Source organism: Melanerpes formicivorus, unplaced genomic scaffold (assembly GCF_026170545.1).
Source record: "Melanerpes formicivorus ecotype bairdi unplaced genomic scaffold, bMelFor1.0.p_v2 SCAF_81, whole genome shotgun sequence".
NCBI classification, from domain to species: Eukaryota; Metazoa; Chordata; class Aves; order Piciformes; family Picidae; genus Melanerpes; species Melanerpes formicivorus.
Window position 1 is genome coordinate 3037998 of NW_027142433.1, and position 15852 is coordinate 3053849.

A 15852-nucleotide genomic window follows, 5' to 3' on the forward strand; every position below is an offset into this window, starting at 1 on the left:
TGCTGGAGCCCTGGAGCAGGCTGCCCAGAGAGGTTGTGGAGTCTCCTTGTGTGGAGAGCTCCCAAAGCCAGCTGGGCATTGTGCTGCTGGGCAAGCTGCTGTGGGTGCCCTGCTTGAGCAGGGGGGCTGGAGTGGGTGAGGTCCCTTCCACCCTTATTCCTGCTGGGCTTCTGCAGCTCTAGGCTGCTGTAAATACACGACACTACCATATTAAATTTATCAGTATTTTTATATTTATTTTATAGAGATGTTTCTGTGTTTATTTGTACAGCTCCAGCATATTTATGACTCCTGCAGTGCAAAGTGCTAAATCACCACAACTATTTGCCATTATTTCATTTCATCAGCACCAAAATAACCCATAAAATCACTGCTCCTGTCCCTCCCACCAGGATGAGACCTCCCCTCAGACCTGTGAAAGCACAGAACTGAACTAACTCAATCCATCACAAGCTCACATCCCAAAATAAGTCAATGTAATAAAGGCAAGGCCTTTAGAATCACAGAATTGTCAGGGCTGGAAGGGAAACCCAAGGCTCAGCCAGTCCCAACCCCCCTGTCATGGCCAGGGACACCTCACACTACAGCAGGTTGCTCACAGCCACATCCAGCCTGGCTGCAAACACCTCCAGGCAGGAGGCTTCCACCACCTCCCTGGGCAACCTGTGCCAGGCTCTCACCACCCTCCTGGGGAACAACTTCTTCCTCACAGCCAATGCAATCCAAGAGGAGAGGAGAGGAGAGGAGAGGTTCGGAGAGGAGAGGAGAGGTTCGGTTCGGAGAGGAGAGGAGAGGTTCAGAGAGGAGAGGTTCAGAGAGGAGAGGAGAGGAGAGGAGAGGTTCGGAGAGGAGAGGAGAGGAGAGGTTCGGAGAGGAGAGGTTCGGAGAGGAGAGGTTCGGAGAGGAGAGGTTCGGAGAGGAGAGGAGAGGAGAGGAGAGGAGAGGAGAGGAGAGGAGAGGAGAGGAGAGGAGAGGAGAGGAGAGGAGAGGAGAGGAGAGGAGAGGAGAGGAGAGGAGAGGAGAGGAGAGGAGAGGAGAGGAGAGGAGAGGAGAGAATTAACCAGGTTGGAAAAGACCTCGGAGATCATCAGGTCCAACCTCTCACCCAACACCATGTAATCAACTCAACCATGGCACCAAGTGCCTCAGCCAGGCTCTTCCTAAACACTCCCAGGGATGGGGACTCCACTACCTCCCTGGGCAGCACATCCCAATGGCCAATCTCTCTTGCTGGGAAGAATTTCTTCCTCACCTCCAGACTAAACCTCCCCTGGCACAGCTTGAGACTGTGTCCTCTTGTTCTGCTGCTGCCTGCCTGGGAGAGGAGACCAACCCTCACCTGGCTACAATCTCCCTTCAGGGAGGTCTGTAAGAACAACATTGCCACCCACACCAGCAGCTCTGGAGCTCCATGTGGGAGCCATGCTGTAGAGAAACAGCTCTCCTCCACACACAACAGCTCCTCTTGAAGCCCAAACAGTCCTGCGAGCGAGACCACGCAGCTGTCAGTCACTGCCTCCCAAGGAAGAAAGGACAAAGGTCTGCAGGGTCTCCTTCAGCCCTGGAGTAAATTTAGCAGGAGGGTTTGCGGTGCGTGGGACGTGGCTCTCGGGAGGGGAGCACAGGGCTCTCCAGAGCTGCTGTGTGCTGCTGAGTTATCTGAAGATAAGCATGGCCTCTGCACAGGGATGACACAAATGCCTGTAGCTTCCCATCCTTTTCTCTCTTGGGGGTGTCAGTTGGTGAAAACCGCAACATGAGTCAGCAATGGTTGCTTGCAGCCCAGAAGGAAGCTGTGGGCTGGGTTCCTCTCCACAACTACCTGAAGGGAGTTTGGAGCCAGGAGGGGGCTGGGCTCTTCTCCCAGGCAATCACCAACAGAACAAGAGGACACAGTCTCAAGCTGTGCCAGGGGAGGTTTAGGCTGGAGGTGAGGAGAAAGTTCTTCGCAGCAAGAGAGATTGGCTCTTGGGATGTGCTGCCCAGGGAGGTGGTGGAGTCCCCATCCCTGGAGGTGTTTAGGAAGAGCCTGGCTGAGGCACTTGGTGCCATGGTTGAGTTGTCAGGAGGTGTTAGGCATTAGGTGATAGGTTGGACTTGGTGATCTCTGAGGTCTTTTCCAACTTGGTGATTCTGTGATCCTATGGAAAGCAGTGAGAGCAGCAGGACAGGGAGGGGATTCTGCCCCCTCTGCTTTGCTCTGCTGAGACCCCACCTAGAGTGCTGTGCCCAGTTCTGGTCTCCCACACACAAGAAGGGCATGGAAACGCTGAAGCATGTCCAGAGGTGACAATGATCAGAGGGCTGGAGCACCTCTTCTATGGGGACAGGCTGGGAGAGCTGGGGCTGTTCAGCCTGGAAAAGACAAGGCTCCAGGGAGACCTTGGAGCAGCCACCCAGTACCTGATGGTGGCTACAGGAGAGCTGGGGAGGGACTTTTGAGAAGAGATTGTGGTGATAGGCTGAGGAACAATGGCTTTGAGCTGGAGGAGAGGGGATTGAGGCTGGAGATGAGGAAGAGATTCTTTCCAGTGAGGGGTGGGGAGACACTGGGACAGGTTGCACAGGGAGGTTGTCATCACACACTGGAATAGTCTGCCCAGGGAGGTGGTGGAGTCACCATCCCTGGAGGTGTTTAAATGTTGTGTGGACCTGGCACTTAGGGACACAGTTGAGTGCTGGCCTTGCAGTGCAGGGTTGAAGAAATGATAGGAAGAAATTCTTCCCAGCAAGAGAGATTGGCCACTGGAATGTGCTGCCCAGGGAGGTGGTGGAGTCCCCATCCCTGGAGCCTCCCTGGCTGAGGCACTTGGTGCCATGGTTGAGTTGATTAGATGGCGTTGGGTGAGAGGTTGGACTTGATGACTTAGGTCTTTTCCAACCTGGTTAATTCTGCATTCTGAAGGTTGGAACTGGATGATCTTGAAGGTCTTTTCCAACCAAAAGTATTCTGTGATTCTGTTGTGGAGGTCTCCTTCCTGGAGGTGTTCATGGCCACGTTGGGTGAGGCTTTGAGAATCCTGGTGCAGTGGGAGGGTGTCCCTGCCCGTGGCAGGAAGGTTGGAACTGGATGATCCTGGAGGTCCTTTCCAGCCCAACCTCTTCCTTGTTTCTGTGTTCAGTTTAAAAGCCTTTATTTTCCCCCTGTGAAGCCAGGGAAACACCAAAGACATCAAACTGTTCACTAAATGATGTCTGCCTGTGCTTTCTAGAGGGGAGAGGGCTCCTGGCTGCTCCTGACAGCCTGGCATTATGCAAATGCAGCAGGTGTGCCACAGATGCTGCCCTGAACCATGCCCAGCCTCTCCCTCTGCACTTCCATCAGCACAGCAAAACCCCACAGCAAGCACACAGAGAACCTCCTTCAGCCTCAGACACCTGCACCAGAAACAGCTCCTGCAAGAAGCACTCTGTGCTAATCTATGCTAATCACAGAAGGGTTGTGGTTGGGAAAGACCTCTCAGATCAAGTTCCAACCATCCACCCAGCACCACCATGGCCATCAAACCATGGCCCCCAAGTGCCATGGCCACAGGTTTCTTGAGCACCTCCAGGGATGGGGACTCCACCACCTCCCTGGGCAGCCTGTGCCAGTGCCTGACCCCTCTGGCAGTAATGAAATTCATAACAGAATCAACAATTCCTTTTTCCTTCTTTTCAGTTTGAGTAGCTGTGTGTGCTGCTGAATAATCATGGAACCACTGACTTGGTAGGGTTGGGAGGGACCTCAAGGATATCCAATTCCAACCCCCCTGCCATGGGCAGGGACACAGAATCACAGAATCACCAAGGTTGGAGGAGACCTCAAAGATCATCCAGTCCAACTTGTCCACAGACCTCATGACTAGACCATGGCTCCAAGTGCCACATCCAATCCCCTCTTGACCACCTCCAGGGATGGGGACTCCACCACCTCCCTGGGCAGCACATCCCAATGGCTAACAACTCTCTCTGTGAAGAACTTTCTCTTCACCTCCAGCTTAAACCTCACCTGGTGTAGCTTGGGACTGTGTCCTCTTGTTCTGGTGCTTTTTGCTAGAGAGAAGAGACCAACCCCCACCTGGCTACAACCTCCCTGCAGGGAGTTGGAGAGAGCAAGAAGGTCTCCCCTGAGCCTCCTCTTCTCCAGGCTAAGCAACCTCAGCTCCCTCAGCCTCTCCTCCCAGGGCTGTGCTCCAGACCCCTCCCCAGCTTTCTTGCCCTTCTCTGGACACCTTCCAGCAGCTCAACCTCTTTCCTAACCTGAGGAGCCCAGAACTGGACACAGGACTCAAGGTGTGGCCTGAGCAGTGCTGAGCACAGGGCAGAATGACTTCCCTGCTCCTGCTGGCCACACTCTTCCTGCTGCAGGCCAGGATGCCCTTGGCCTTCTTGGCCCCCTGGGCACACTGCTGGCTCCTGTTCAGCTGCTGTCAACCACTACCCCTAGGTTTAGGCTGGAGATGAGGGGAAAGTTCTTCCCCAAAAGAGGAATTGGCCATTGGGATGTGCTGCCCAGGGAGGTGGTGGAGTCCCCATCCCTGGAGGTGTTCCACAAAGGCTTGGATGAGGCACTTGGAGCCATGGTTTAGTTGTCAGGAGGTGTTGGGTATTAGGTCATAGGTTGGACTTGATGCTCTCTGAGGCCTTTTCCAACCTCACTGATTCTATGATAGCCATGAGCTTTAAGACAAATCAAATGCAGGGTAAGCAACACTGTGTGACAGAGAAGCCTCTTTGGGTGACTTTCAGACCTGTGCATTTCCAAGCAGAGGGGGATTGGTGTTTTACAGACTGTAGGTGGTGTCTGGGGGGCCTGGATGGGAAACACCTCCCTGGGATTTCATTCCTGCATGTACAAAGCCAAGCAGGCCCCCACACACATCAGCTGGAACCTAGCTGAGCCTCAGCACAGCAAACCAGAGAGATTTTATCTTCTCTCCCCTTCTTCAATCTGTCATTTCAATCTTTTCTCTCTCTTTTCCCACGGAAGCAGAAGCTCCTTGTGCTGCAACCACAGCAGCAGAATATCCCCCACTGCAACACGCCACCAGCAGTACAGGGACAACAAATTAACCCCCTAAAGGGGAAGGGAACTCTGTGTGCCTGCCCAGAGCAAATTAGATTGGGTGTTAGGAACAATTTCTTTCCTGTAACAGTGGTCAGGCATTGGAACAGGCTGCCCAGGGAGGTGCTGGAGTCACCCCCCCTGGAGGTGTTCAAGAAAGCTGTGGAGAGGGCACTGTGGGGCATGGCTGAGTGGCCATGGTGCTGTTGGGCTGAAGCTTGGACTGGATCATCTTGGAAGCTTTTTTTCCCAGCCTAACCAATTCTGTGATCCTCTATTAATAAGAAAGGGGAAGAAAAGGCTCTCAGCCCCAAGAATGAAAGCCCACTGCTGATTAGCTCCATCATTAGCAATCAGTGCCTGTTGTCTCTCTGCCAGAGCTCCTTCTTCTGCAGCTTTTCAGAGGCTGTTTAATAATTAGAAGAGCAAAGATGGGAAGAGTGTTGATGGTCTGGGGACAGAGGCAGTGGAGTCTCCATGTTGCTCCTGTTTTCCACATCCACCTTCAGGCTGTGGTTCCCAGAGTGGTCCTTGAGCAAACTGAGCAGCTGATTTCTGCTTAATATAATGGTTGTGCTTGATGCTCTTAAAGGTCTTTTCCAACATACATCAGGTCTTCTCCAGCTCCCCATGAGCCAGCAGTGAGCACTTGCAGACCAGAAAGCCAATCCCATCCTGGGCTGCAGCAAGAGAAGCAGAGCCAGCAGGGCCAGGGAGGGGATTCTGCCCCTCTGCTCCACTCTGCTGAGACCACAGCTGGAGCTCTGGGGCCAGTTCTGGAGCCTCTGTGCCAGGAAGGATCTGGAGGTGCTGGAAGGTGTCCAGAGAAGGGCCAGGAGGAGGAGCAGAGGGCTGGAGCTGCTCTGCTGTGAGGACAGACTGAGGGAGTTGGGGCTGTGCAGTCTGGAGAGCAGAAGGCTCCCAGGATGGTCTGGGCATGGTTTAGTGGCCATGGTGTTCTTGGGTCAGTGCTTGGGCTCCATGACCTTAGAGGCCTTTCCAACACAAGCAAATCTATGACTTCATGAAACTGCTTGGCATTAGTCACCTCAGAACAGCCCAGACTGCCACTCCTGCGGGCTGCAAACCCGTGGTGATGCTGTTCCTTACAGGAGGTCTGGGGAAAGGGTCAGCAGAGAAAGCCAGCCTGAAGCCCAGGCTCCTCCCTGCACTTCTGGCAGTTTACAACCCAGCAATTTATTCTTTTAATAAAACCACGTTTTTACAACTTGCTCTCTCCTTCCTCTCATGTCCTCATTAAATCTTAACTGGTTGCCTAGGAAGAACATCAAGGAGAAGCAGGACAGGATTATGCTCCTGAAAATGAGCAGCTTCCCAGAATTACTTCTTTCCCCCCCACCTGAAAGAGCTGAAATCACAGAGAAGGGTTTCTTAGGACTCCAACAAAGGCTGCCACAAGCAGCATGGGGACTGCCTGCATCAGGGGGGAGGTGGTGACCAGGGAGCTGCTGGAGTCACCACCCCTGGAGGTGTTCAGGAAACCTACAGCCATGGCACTGGTGGGGGGGGCATGGTTTAATGGCCATGGTGGAGTTGGGTTGATGGTTGGGCTGGAGGGACCTCGACAGAGGGAGGGACTGGAGGGACCTCGACAGGCTGGGCAGATGGGCAGAGGCCAAGGGCAGGAGATTGAACACAGCCAAGTGCCAGGTGCTGCACATTGGCCACAACAACCCCAGGCAGTGCTACAGGCTGGGGTCAGAGTGGCTGAGAGCAGCCAGGCAGAGAGGGACCTGGGGGTGCTGGTTGATGGTAGGATGAACATGAGCCTGCAGTGTGCCCAGGCAGCCAAGAAGGCCAAGGGCATCCTGGCCTGCATCAGGAACAGTGTGGCCAGCAGGAGCAGGGAGGTCATTCTGCCCCTGTACACTGCACTGCTTAGGCCACACCTTGAGTCCTGTGTCCAGTTCTGGGCTCCAGAAGGTGTCCAAAGAAGGACAACAAAGTTGGTGAGGGGCTTGGAACACAGCCCTGTGAGGAAGGACTGAGGGAGCTGGGATTGCTTACCCTGGAGAAGAGGAGACTCAGGGGTGACCTTATTGCTCTCTACAACTCCCTGAAGGGAGGTTGGAGCCGGGTGGGGGTTGGTCTCTTCTCCCAGGCAGCCAGCACCAGAACAAGAGGACACAGTCTCAAGCTGCACCAGGGGAGGTTCAGGCTGGAGGTTAGGAGGAAGTTTTACACAGAGAGAGTGATTGCCCATTGGAATGGGCTGCCTGGAGGAGTCACCATCATTGGAGGTGTTCAGAAGGATTCTATTCTATTCTATTCTATTCTATTCTATTCTATTCTATTCTATTCTATTCTATTCTATTCTATTCTATTCTATTCTATCTTAAGAGGGCTTTTCCAACCCAAACAATCCTATGATCAGACCCAGGTTGGAAAGTAAACCATGAGGATGTGCCTCTGGGCAACCTGCTGTAGTGTGAAGCTTGAACATAGAAGATTTTGCTTCAACAGAAGGAGAAACTTCTTTACAGTGAGGGTGATGGAGCACTGGGACAGGCTGGCCTGCCCAGAGAGGTTGTGGAGTTTCCTTCTCTGGATACTTTCAAGGCCCATCTGGATGCATTCCTGTGCAGACTACCCTAGGTGATCCTGCTTTGGCAGGGGGTTGGACCTGGTGATCTCTTGAGGTCCTTTCCAACCTCTATTGTACTGTACTGTGATACTGTGAGGTGTCCCTGGCCATGACAGGGAGGTTGGAACTGGCTGAGCCTTGAGGTCCCTTCCAACCCTGACAATTCTGTGATTCTAATTCTGTGTTAACCCTTCAAGCTGTTCCTGGGAAGCCTCAGCAGCCAAAGGAGGTTTTTCCCCCTCATCTTTAGCAAAGACAATGAAAACTTAAGGTGTGAGCTCTGAGACTGGAACTTGGCTCATTTCACCACCCAAGCAGGCAGTGCAGTCTCTTCCCCATTGTTTTAGCTGAAAACAAGACTCACAACTAGAGCTTATCCATGGCTGAATACAGAATCCCACCCCCCCAGCACCCTGCTTTGTCCCCTCCACACCTCAGTTCTTGCATCTAGATGCCCCCAACCCTGCTCCTGGCATGCCACATCCTCAGGGATCTGCTACACCCCCAGGGATTTGTCACATCCCCAGGGATCTGCCACACCCCCAGAGATCTGTCACATCCCCAGGGATCTGCCACATCCCCAGGGATCTGCCCCATCCTCAGGGATCTGCTACACCCCCAGGGATCTGCCCCATCCCCAGGGATCTGCCCCATCCTCAGGGATCTGTCACATCCCCAGGGATCTGTCACATCTCCAGGGATCTGCCCCATTCTCAGGTATCTGCCACATCCTCAGGGATCTGTCACATTCTCAGGGATCTGCCACACCCCCAGGGATCTGCCCCATCCTCAGGGATCTGCCCCATCCCCAAGGATCTGCCCCATCCTCAGGGATCTGTCACATCCCCAGGGATCTGTCACATCTCCAGGGATCTGTCACATCTCCAGGGATCTGCCACATCCTCAGGGATCTGCCACACCCCCAGGGATCTGTCACATCCTCAGGGATCTGCCCCATCCCCAGGGATCTGCCACATCCTCAGGGATGGCTCTTGGCCACCACACTCCCACCTTGGGGTCCCATACAAATTCCCCACCCTGCCAAACACCAGCAGAGTCAAAAGGAGGTTTTGGGAGGGAGTGGTGGGAGTGCAAGTGACACCAGCAGCCCCCCAGTCAGGCTTCAACCCTGCTTCTGGACGTGCTGGAAGGTCCAGAGGGACTGTGCAGGCCTTGCTGGAATATAGGTGTGAGCACTCTGATGTTCAGAGCTCCTAAAATCCCTCCAGGACAGCTGGAGATGTTCAACAACAGCAAGGAAGAAGGAGCAAAACATCCATTGACTGTGGATTTCCTTACAGACACACATCACAGAGTGGCTGGAAAAGACCTCGAAGGTCATTGAGTCCAACCACCATGGCCATTAAACCATGTCCCCAAGTGCCATGGCCACAGGTTTCTTGAATCCCCCCCCCAGGGATGGTGACTCCACCACCTCCCTGGACAGCCTGTTCCCACTCAACAGCCTTGTTTCCCCTGTGTATTCCCTTTCAAAGCATAACAAAGCTGAGTGGAAGCTCTGCAGAGCTTCACCACAACCCTGGGACCTGGCAGAGGGTGTGAGCCAAGCAGGGGCTCCAGTAGCACCCCCAACACCCTCCCACCTATGAGGACATAGTTGGGGTTGTGCAATCTGGAGAAGAGAAGGCTCCCAGGAGACCTCACTGTGGCCTTCCAGGATCTGCAGGGGGCTCCAAGAAAGCTGGGGAGGGACTTTTGAGGGTGTCAGGGAGGGATAGGACTGGGGGGGATGGAGCAGAACTAGAAATGGGGAGATTGAGATTGGCTGTGAGGAAGAAGTTGTTCCCCAGGAGGGTGGTGAGAGCCTGGCACAGGCTGCCCAGGGAGGTGGTGGAAGCCTCCTGCCTGGAGATGTTTGCAGCCAGGCTGGATGTGGCTGTGAGCAACCTGCTGCAGTGTGAGGTGTCCCTGGCCATGGCAGGGGGGTTGGAGCTGGCTGATCCTTGAGGTCCCTTCCAACCCTGACAGTTCAATGATTCTAATTCTGTGCTAACACTTCAAGCTGCTCCTCCAGCAGCACCCCCAGCCCCCTCTCCTTGGGCAATGCCTCCACCCAAATGCACCTCACAGACATCAGCTTCACCTCCCTGCAGCCAGAAGATGTTGACTCAGAGGCAGGGCAGCGCTGCCCTGCTCCAGCATCAATTATTGAGGGAATGCTCAGTGCTTCAGGCATGGTGCTGCCCTCCTGCCACAGCAGAGAGGTGAGTTTTGAGGCCCTGGTGGCTGGAGAACAGATTAAACAGGAGAAGCTGGATGCTGGGAGGTGGATCAACACGTGCCAGCAGAGGAGAGAGCTGAAGGCCATCTTGCTGTAAGAAGCTGGCAACTGCCTTGCACAACCAACTTTGGATGCTGCAGTGCACAGGGACTGAGGAGAGCTAAATTCAGATGGCTACAGAGCTGGAACTTGGTGGGGGGGAACCAAACCACACACACACACACAAAACAACCCTCCTTTTGTAACACCCAAATGGCAGCTGACTGGAGGCTGTGTTTAAATGCACAGCCAGCTTCTGACCCTTCAACAGTCAGCTTAATGGGTAGTAAAATATAGTTATGCTACAGACAGTGAGGGGGGGGAAAAAACCAACTCAGGAGGAGCAGTGAGGATGTGCAGCAAGCCTCGAGAGAAACAGCTCTGCCCACACTCTGCATGCTCTTGGAAGGGTTTTCTCTCCCTGTGACCCTGCCTTTCCCCAGTCAACACCAGCTGAAAGCAAAATGAACTCTTGATTTGCCAGGAAGAGCCTGCAAAAGGCATGTGAAACAGAAGAAGTTAAAGGCAGGGCAAGAAGGATGGGACCCCAAATCTCACTGATCCTTAGGATGTTAACAGCAGCGATCTGGATGTATATTAAAAAGATATTTATGCCACAGGCAGTGAGGAAAAATTCAAGAGGAGCAGTGATGATGAGCAGCAAGACCCAAGATTAACAGCTCTGCCCACCCTCTGCATGCTCTTGGAAGGGTTTTCTCTCCCAGTAACCCTACATTTCCCTAGCCAACACCAGCTGAAAGCAAAATGAGCTCTGGTTTGCCAGAGAAGCCTGCAAACCCAACTCTGGTGTGCCAGAGATGCCTGCAACCCCAACTCTGGTGTGCCAGAGATGCCTGCAACCCCAACTCTGGTGTGCCAGAGATGCCTGCAACCCCAACTCTGGTGTGCCAGAGATGCCTGCAAACCCAACTGATGTGCCAGAGATGCCTGCAACCCCAACTGATGTGCCAGAGATGCCTGCAACCCAACTCTAGTGTGCCAGAGATGCCTGCAACCCCAACTCTGGTGTGCCAGAGAAGCCTGCAAACCCAACTGATGTGCCAGAGATGCCTGCAACCCCAACTCTGGTGTGCCAGGGAAGCCTGCAACCCCAACTCTGGTGTGCCAGAAATGCCTGCAACCCCAACTCTGGTGTGCCAGAGAAGGCTGCAAACCCAACTCTGGTGTGCCAGAAATGCCTGCAACCCCAACTCTGGTGTGCCAGAGAAGGCTGCAAACCCAACTCTGGTGTGCCAGAGATGCCTGCAAAATCAGCTCAGGCTTCCCAGAGAAGGCTGCAAGAGGCAGGTGAAACGAGAGAAGTTTAGCAGCAGAGGAAGCAGGATGGAAACCCAAATGTCACCCAAACCGTTGCCCCCCTCCTCCCCACTCTGACGGCTTTGCTCCGGAGCTGGGGAGCAGCGCTGAGGTCTCCTTCAGCAAAAAAACCTCTCTCACACCAAACAAAACCCTCTCCCTGCCCCACCCCCGCGGAGGCAAAAGGAAGGTTTTAATCCTCCAGCTCTAATTTCATTTATGTAACGGATCCAGCTGCGCAGCCCCCGCGTCCCCGCCGCGGTCTCGGGGCCCCCAGCGCCGCATGGGCTCCGGGCTGGAACCCACCAGGAGGCAACCTCCAGAGTAATCCGGTGAATTATTATTACTGTTAGTATTGTTTGCAATTAGCTGGCTCTAAAGCTATCTCGGTTTGGGCTCTAATGAGGTTTTAGCGCTGGCTGAGTGTCTTCCCTTGCCTGTCAGGTCCCCGAGTTGCCTCCTCTGCGGCTTCTGAGCACAAACGAGCCAGACTTGATTCTGATTTCCCTTATTCCGGGGGAAAAAAAAAAAAGGAAGAGCACGAGGGCTTCAGGACACCTCACAACACGGAGAGAGAGAAAGAGAGAGAGAAAATAAATTCTTTCAGAGCTGCCCTACATAGACATCTACTGAATTTTCTGTCGCTACTACAGCAGGAGCCAGGCTGACTCGCTACGAAGCGGCTCCACATCGCTGCTGAGAATGCCTCGCGTGGTGCTTGAACAGGGGGTTGAGGAGGGGGTCATTAAAGATGCATGGGGCTAAAATACTTGGGAGGGCTAAGTTAAGGCCACCCCAAGAGGGAAAAAAAATAAATCGACCGGGCAGAGACTTTACAACTTAGAACTGCGGCTAATTAAAGGAGAGGTTTATCGCGAGCACGAGCAAGGTTCCACCCAACTGCGATCAGAGATGGAGAGGAAATGTGTTGGGGTTTATTTTTTTCCCCTCCCTCCCTCCCTCCCTTCCCCACCAACCGACGGCAAAAAAAAAATCATGACAGAAGTACCACGGAGAAATCAAAAGTTAAAATCAGGGGTGGGGGGTGGGGGGGGGGGAGGAAAAAAAAACCTCACCAAGAGCAACTCGAGGCAGAGGGTTAACAACCACAAATCGTTCAGGAGGATTTGAGGGGATGAATGCACGACTGCTGGTAAACAAATTTTTGCTCCACTCAGCCCGAGTGAAGACACCGCGAGGGTTCATTAGGAGAATTAATAACAGAGCCACGCTCAAGGGTGCAATTTAGAGGTACAAATCCTATTTGCCACATAAAAATAAAGGAGAGGGAAAAGGACAAACCGCCCCCGCTGCCAACCTCAGACCGAGGAGGACCATCCTCGGAGGCTCAGCAAGGCTCAGATGCTGCAGGAACCCCCCCAGACTGCATCACGTCCCCCAGTAGATGGTTGCCAAACTTCTGAACAGAGGGGTAAACCAGCTCCAGCACCATAATGGGGTCCGGGACCACCACAGCATCCCCCCCCCAGGAGGGGTTGGGGCTCCCGGTAAAGCCCAAACGAGACTCCACCGGGGGCCCCAACCTTTCCCGGGAGGGTGCAGTGGTGGTGCCGGGGTCATTCCCGAACCACCGCGACCACCGTGGGATCATTCCCATGAGCCCCAAACCCGTTTCAGGGGGGATGCTGCCGCGCTTATGGGGTCGTCCCCAAACCGCCGTGGTCACCACGGGGTTATTCCACCCCCTGCCAACCACCCCAAGCCCCGCGGATCCGCGTCCTACCTAAGCACCGCCGTGTCCCCTTTCCTGACCACCAGATTGTCCACGGTGGCTCCAGGGAAATCTCCACCAGGAGCAGCCAATCTCCCAGGGCTTAAAAACCAGCATAGACCGAGGACCACAATTGTCAGCCACTGGTGGGAGCCCCCGGAGCTCCGCACCAGCGGCACCATCTCCGCGTTTCTTCTCCTTGTGGGGCGACCCAAATGCTGTCCCCCAGCCCACCAACCACCGCCACCACCACTCAACCCTAGGTAGCTCCGAGGTCCTGAGGATGGGGTGGGGTGGGCAATGAAGCTGTTGCCAACGTAGCATCCAGCGAGGAAAGGGGGTAGAGAAGAAGCCCAGGCTCGCCCAAGCAAGGCGGCGAGCGGGTGGCCCCCGCTGCCAGCCCCCGTTGCCACGCAGCCGTCGCCTTGGCAACCGTCCCGGCGGCGGAGGGATGCGCACCGCCTTCCTCCGGTCCCGTCCCCCCCCCCTCCCCAGCACCCCCCCCGTCTCCAGCCTCCCCCCCCCCCTCCCAGGCCTCCTTTGGCCCGCCCCTCAGCATCCTGCTTTGCTTCGCAGCCGCCGTCCTCTTCCCGCTGCCTGCCGGCTGCGCAGACAGCACCTTCCCCTCTCTCCGTGTCCTCTCCACTGCCTTGGCATCTCGGATGGCAAACGTCGTCCGCCCCCCCACCCCCACCCCTCCCCAACCCTGCTGTCCATCCAGTATCGGCAGACCACCCTGGTGTCCCCCTCCTCGACATCGCAGTTTGCAGAGCCCCCCTCCCCCGCCCCCCTAGTGCGCATCGGCACCAGCAGATCTCCCCTTGGTGTCCTCCCTCCCACCCCGGTGTCCATCCAGCACCGGTAGACTCCCCCCTCGCTGTCCCACCCCATCCCCCATTACAATTTGCGCTTTCCCCCACCCTTGACATCCCAGTTTGCAGCGCCCCCCCACCTCCCCCCCAGGCCCGGGTAAGTATTCAGATCCCGTCTTTGGGTGTCCCCCTCTCGGCATCTCGGTTGGCAGGCGCGTTCGTCGACCCCCGTGTCCATTCAGCATCGGCAGACACCCCCCTCCCCCCAGTGTGCCCCTGCGTGCCCCACACATTACATCCCAGTTTGCAGCACCCCCTCTCTCTCTCCCTCCCCCCGCGCCGGATGCTCATCCAGAATCGGTAGATTCCCCCCCTGGTGTTCCCCTCTTCGGCATCTCGGTTGGCAAACGTCCCCAGACGATACCGGCAGCCTCCCCGCCCCCCCGCGCCTTCCCTTCGCTGTTCTCCCCAGCGTCCTTCCCCTTGGCATCCTGGGTTGCACTTCCCTCCCCCCGGCCCGGATGTTCTGTCCTGGGTGTCCTCCCCTTTGACATCCCGGTTTGCAGTTTCCCTCTCCCGGGTGCGTATCCAGCACCGGCGGACACCAGCCCCCCTCCCCCTCGCCCCCAGCCCCGGGCTGTGTACCCCTGCTCTCCCCCAGAACAATTGCATCCCAGCTTGCCCTTCCCCCCACCCTCGAATGCTCATCCGGAACCTGTAGAAGCCCCCTCGGTGCGTCCCAGTTTGCAGCCCCACCAAGGAGTGCACATCCAGCACCAGCAGACCCTCCCTCGGAGGGCTTTGCAGCCCCTCCACCCCTGGCTGTGCACCCAGAACTGGTAGATCCCCCTCAGAGGCCCCCAAATCATGGAGGGGTTTGCAGCCCCTCCATGGGTACTCACCCAGCACCAGCAGCTCCTTCTTAGTACCCTCCCCACACATCATGTCCTGCCCCTCTGCAGCCCCATTTGCAGCTCTCCACTCCCCCGCGGGGTGCCCATCCAGCACGAACAGACCACCCCACCCACGGTCCTGCCCCACAGCACCCCAGTTTGCAGTCTCCCCTCCCCAGTTTCAGTGAGAGGCACACCCCAGCACTGGCAGATGGCTCAAAGGGTACCCCACATCCCACCTCTCATCACCCAGGTTTGCCCACCCTCCCCACCTCACGTCCTGCATCGAGACCCCCCAGCCCTGCTCCTAGCATACCACATCCTCAGGGACCTGCCACATCCTCAGGGACCTGCCCCATTCTCAAGGACCTACCCCATCCTCAGGGGTGGCTCCTGGTCACCACACTCCCACCTTGGGGTTCCGTACAAATCCCCCAACCTGCCAAACACCAGCAAAGTCAAAAGGGACTTCACAAGGAGTGCAAATGATACCAACAGTCCCCTGGTGAGGCTTCAACCCTGCTTGAGGACATGCTGGGAGTGGAGAGGAACCATGCAGGCCTTTGTGGACTACAGGTTTGGTAACTCTGATGCTCAGAGTTCCTAAAATCCCACCAGGACAGCTGGAGGAGTTCACCACCGGCAAGGTAAAAGGAGCAAGAATCCACTGCCTGCAGGCATCCCTACAGACAGGCATCACAGAACTCTTTGGGCTGGAAAAGACAGTTCTAAGATCATCAAGTCCAAACATCCACCCAACAGCACCATGGCTGTCAAACCATGGTGCCAGGAGCCCTGTCCACACCTTTCTTCAACACCCCCAGGGACGGTGGATCCGCCACTTCCCTGGGCAGCCTGTTGCAAACTAGCAATCTTGTTTCTCCTGCGCTTCTCCACCATCTCAAACACCCTCACAGTGTTCTCAGCCTCTGAAAACTGTGGTGTCCTCTTTTCTGCAGGTGCCCACAACACACTGCAGTGATTCATCCCGTGGCATGAGGTCACAGCTCAGTGGGATGTTGTGGAGTAGCTGTGTAAGCCACAACACTGTCTGGAAGCCCTCTTGCTGTGAGGCCAGGCTGAGAAGCACAGGATCAATAAGGTTGGAAAAGACCTCAGAGATCCTCAAGTCCAGGAATAGAGTAGAGTAGAGTAGAGTAGAGTA

At 55.4% G+C, this 15852-nt stretch overlaps 1 protein-coding gene across 1 annotated transcript in view; it reads right to left on the reverse strand.

The window, feature by feature from the left end:
• NEGR1 (neuronal growth regulator 1) overlaps positions 1 to 13399 on the reverse strand; it is a 318703-nt gene extending 305304 nt beyond the window's left edge. Inside the window, exon 1 of the mRNA XM_068164495.1 lies at positions 12995 to 13399. Within this exon, the coding sequence (XP_068020596.1) occupies positions 12995 to 13164 (170 nt within the window). The 5' untranslated portion in view covers positions 13165 to 13399. The remainder of the gene's footprint in view (positions 1 to 12994) is intronic.
• Positions 13400 to 15852: the final 2453 nt, after the last annotated feature.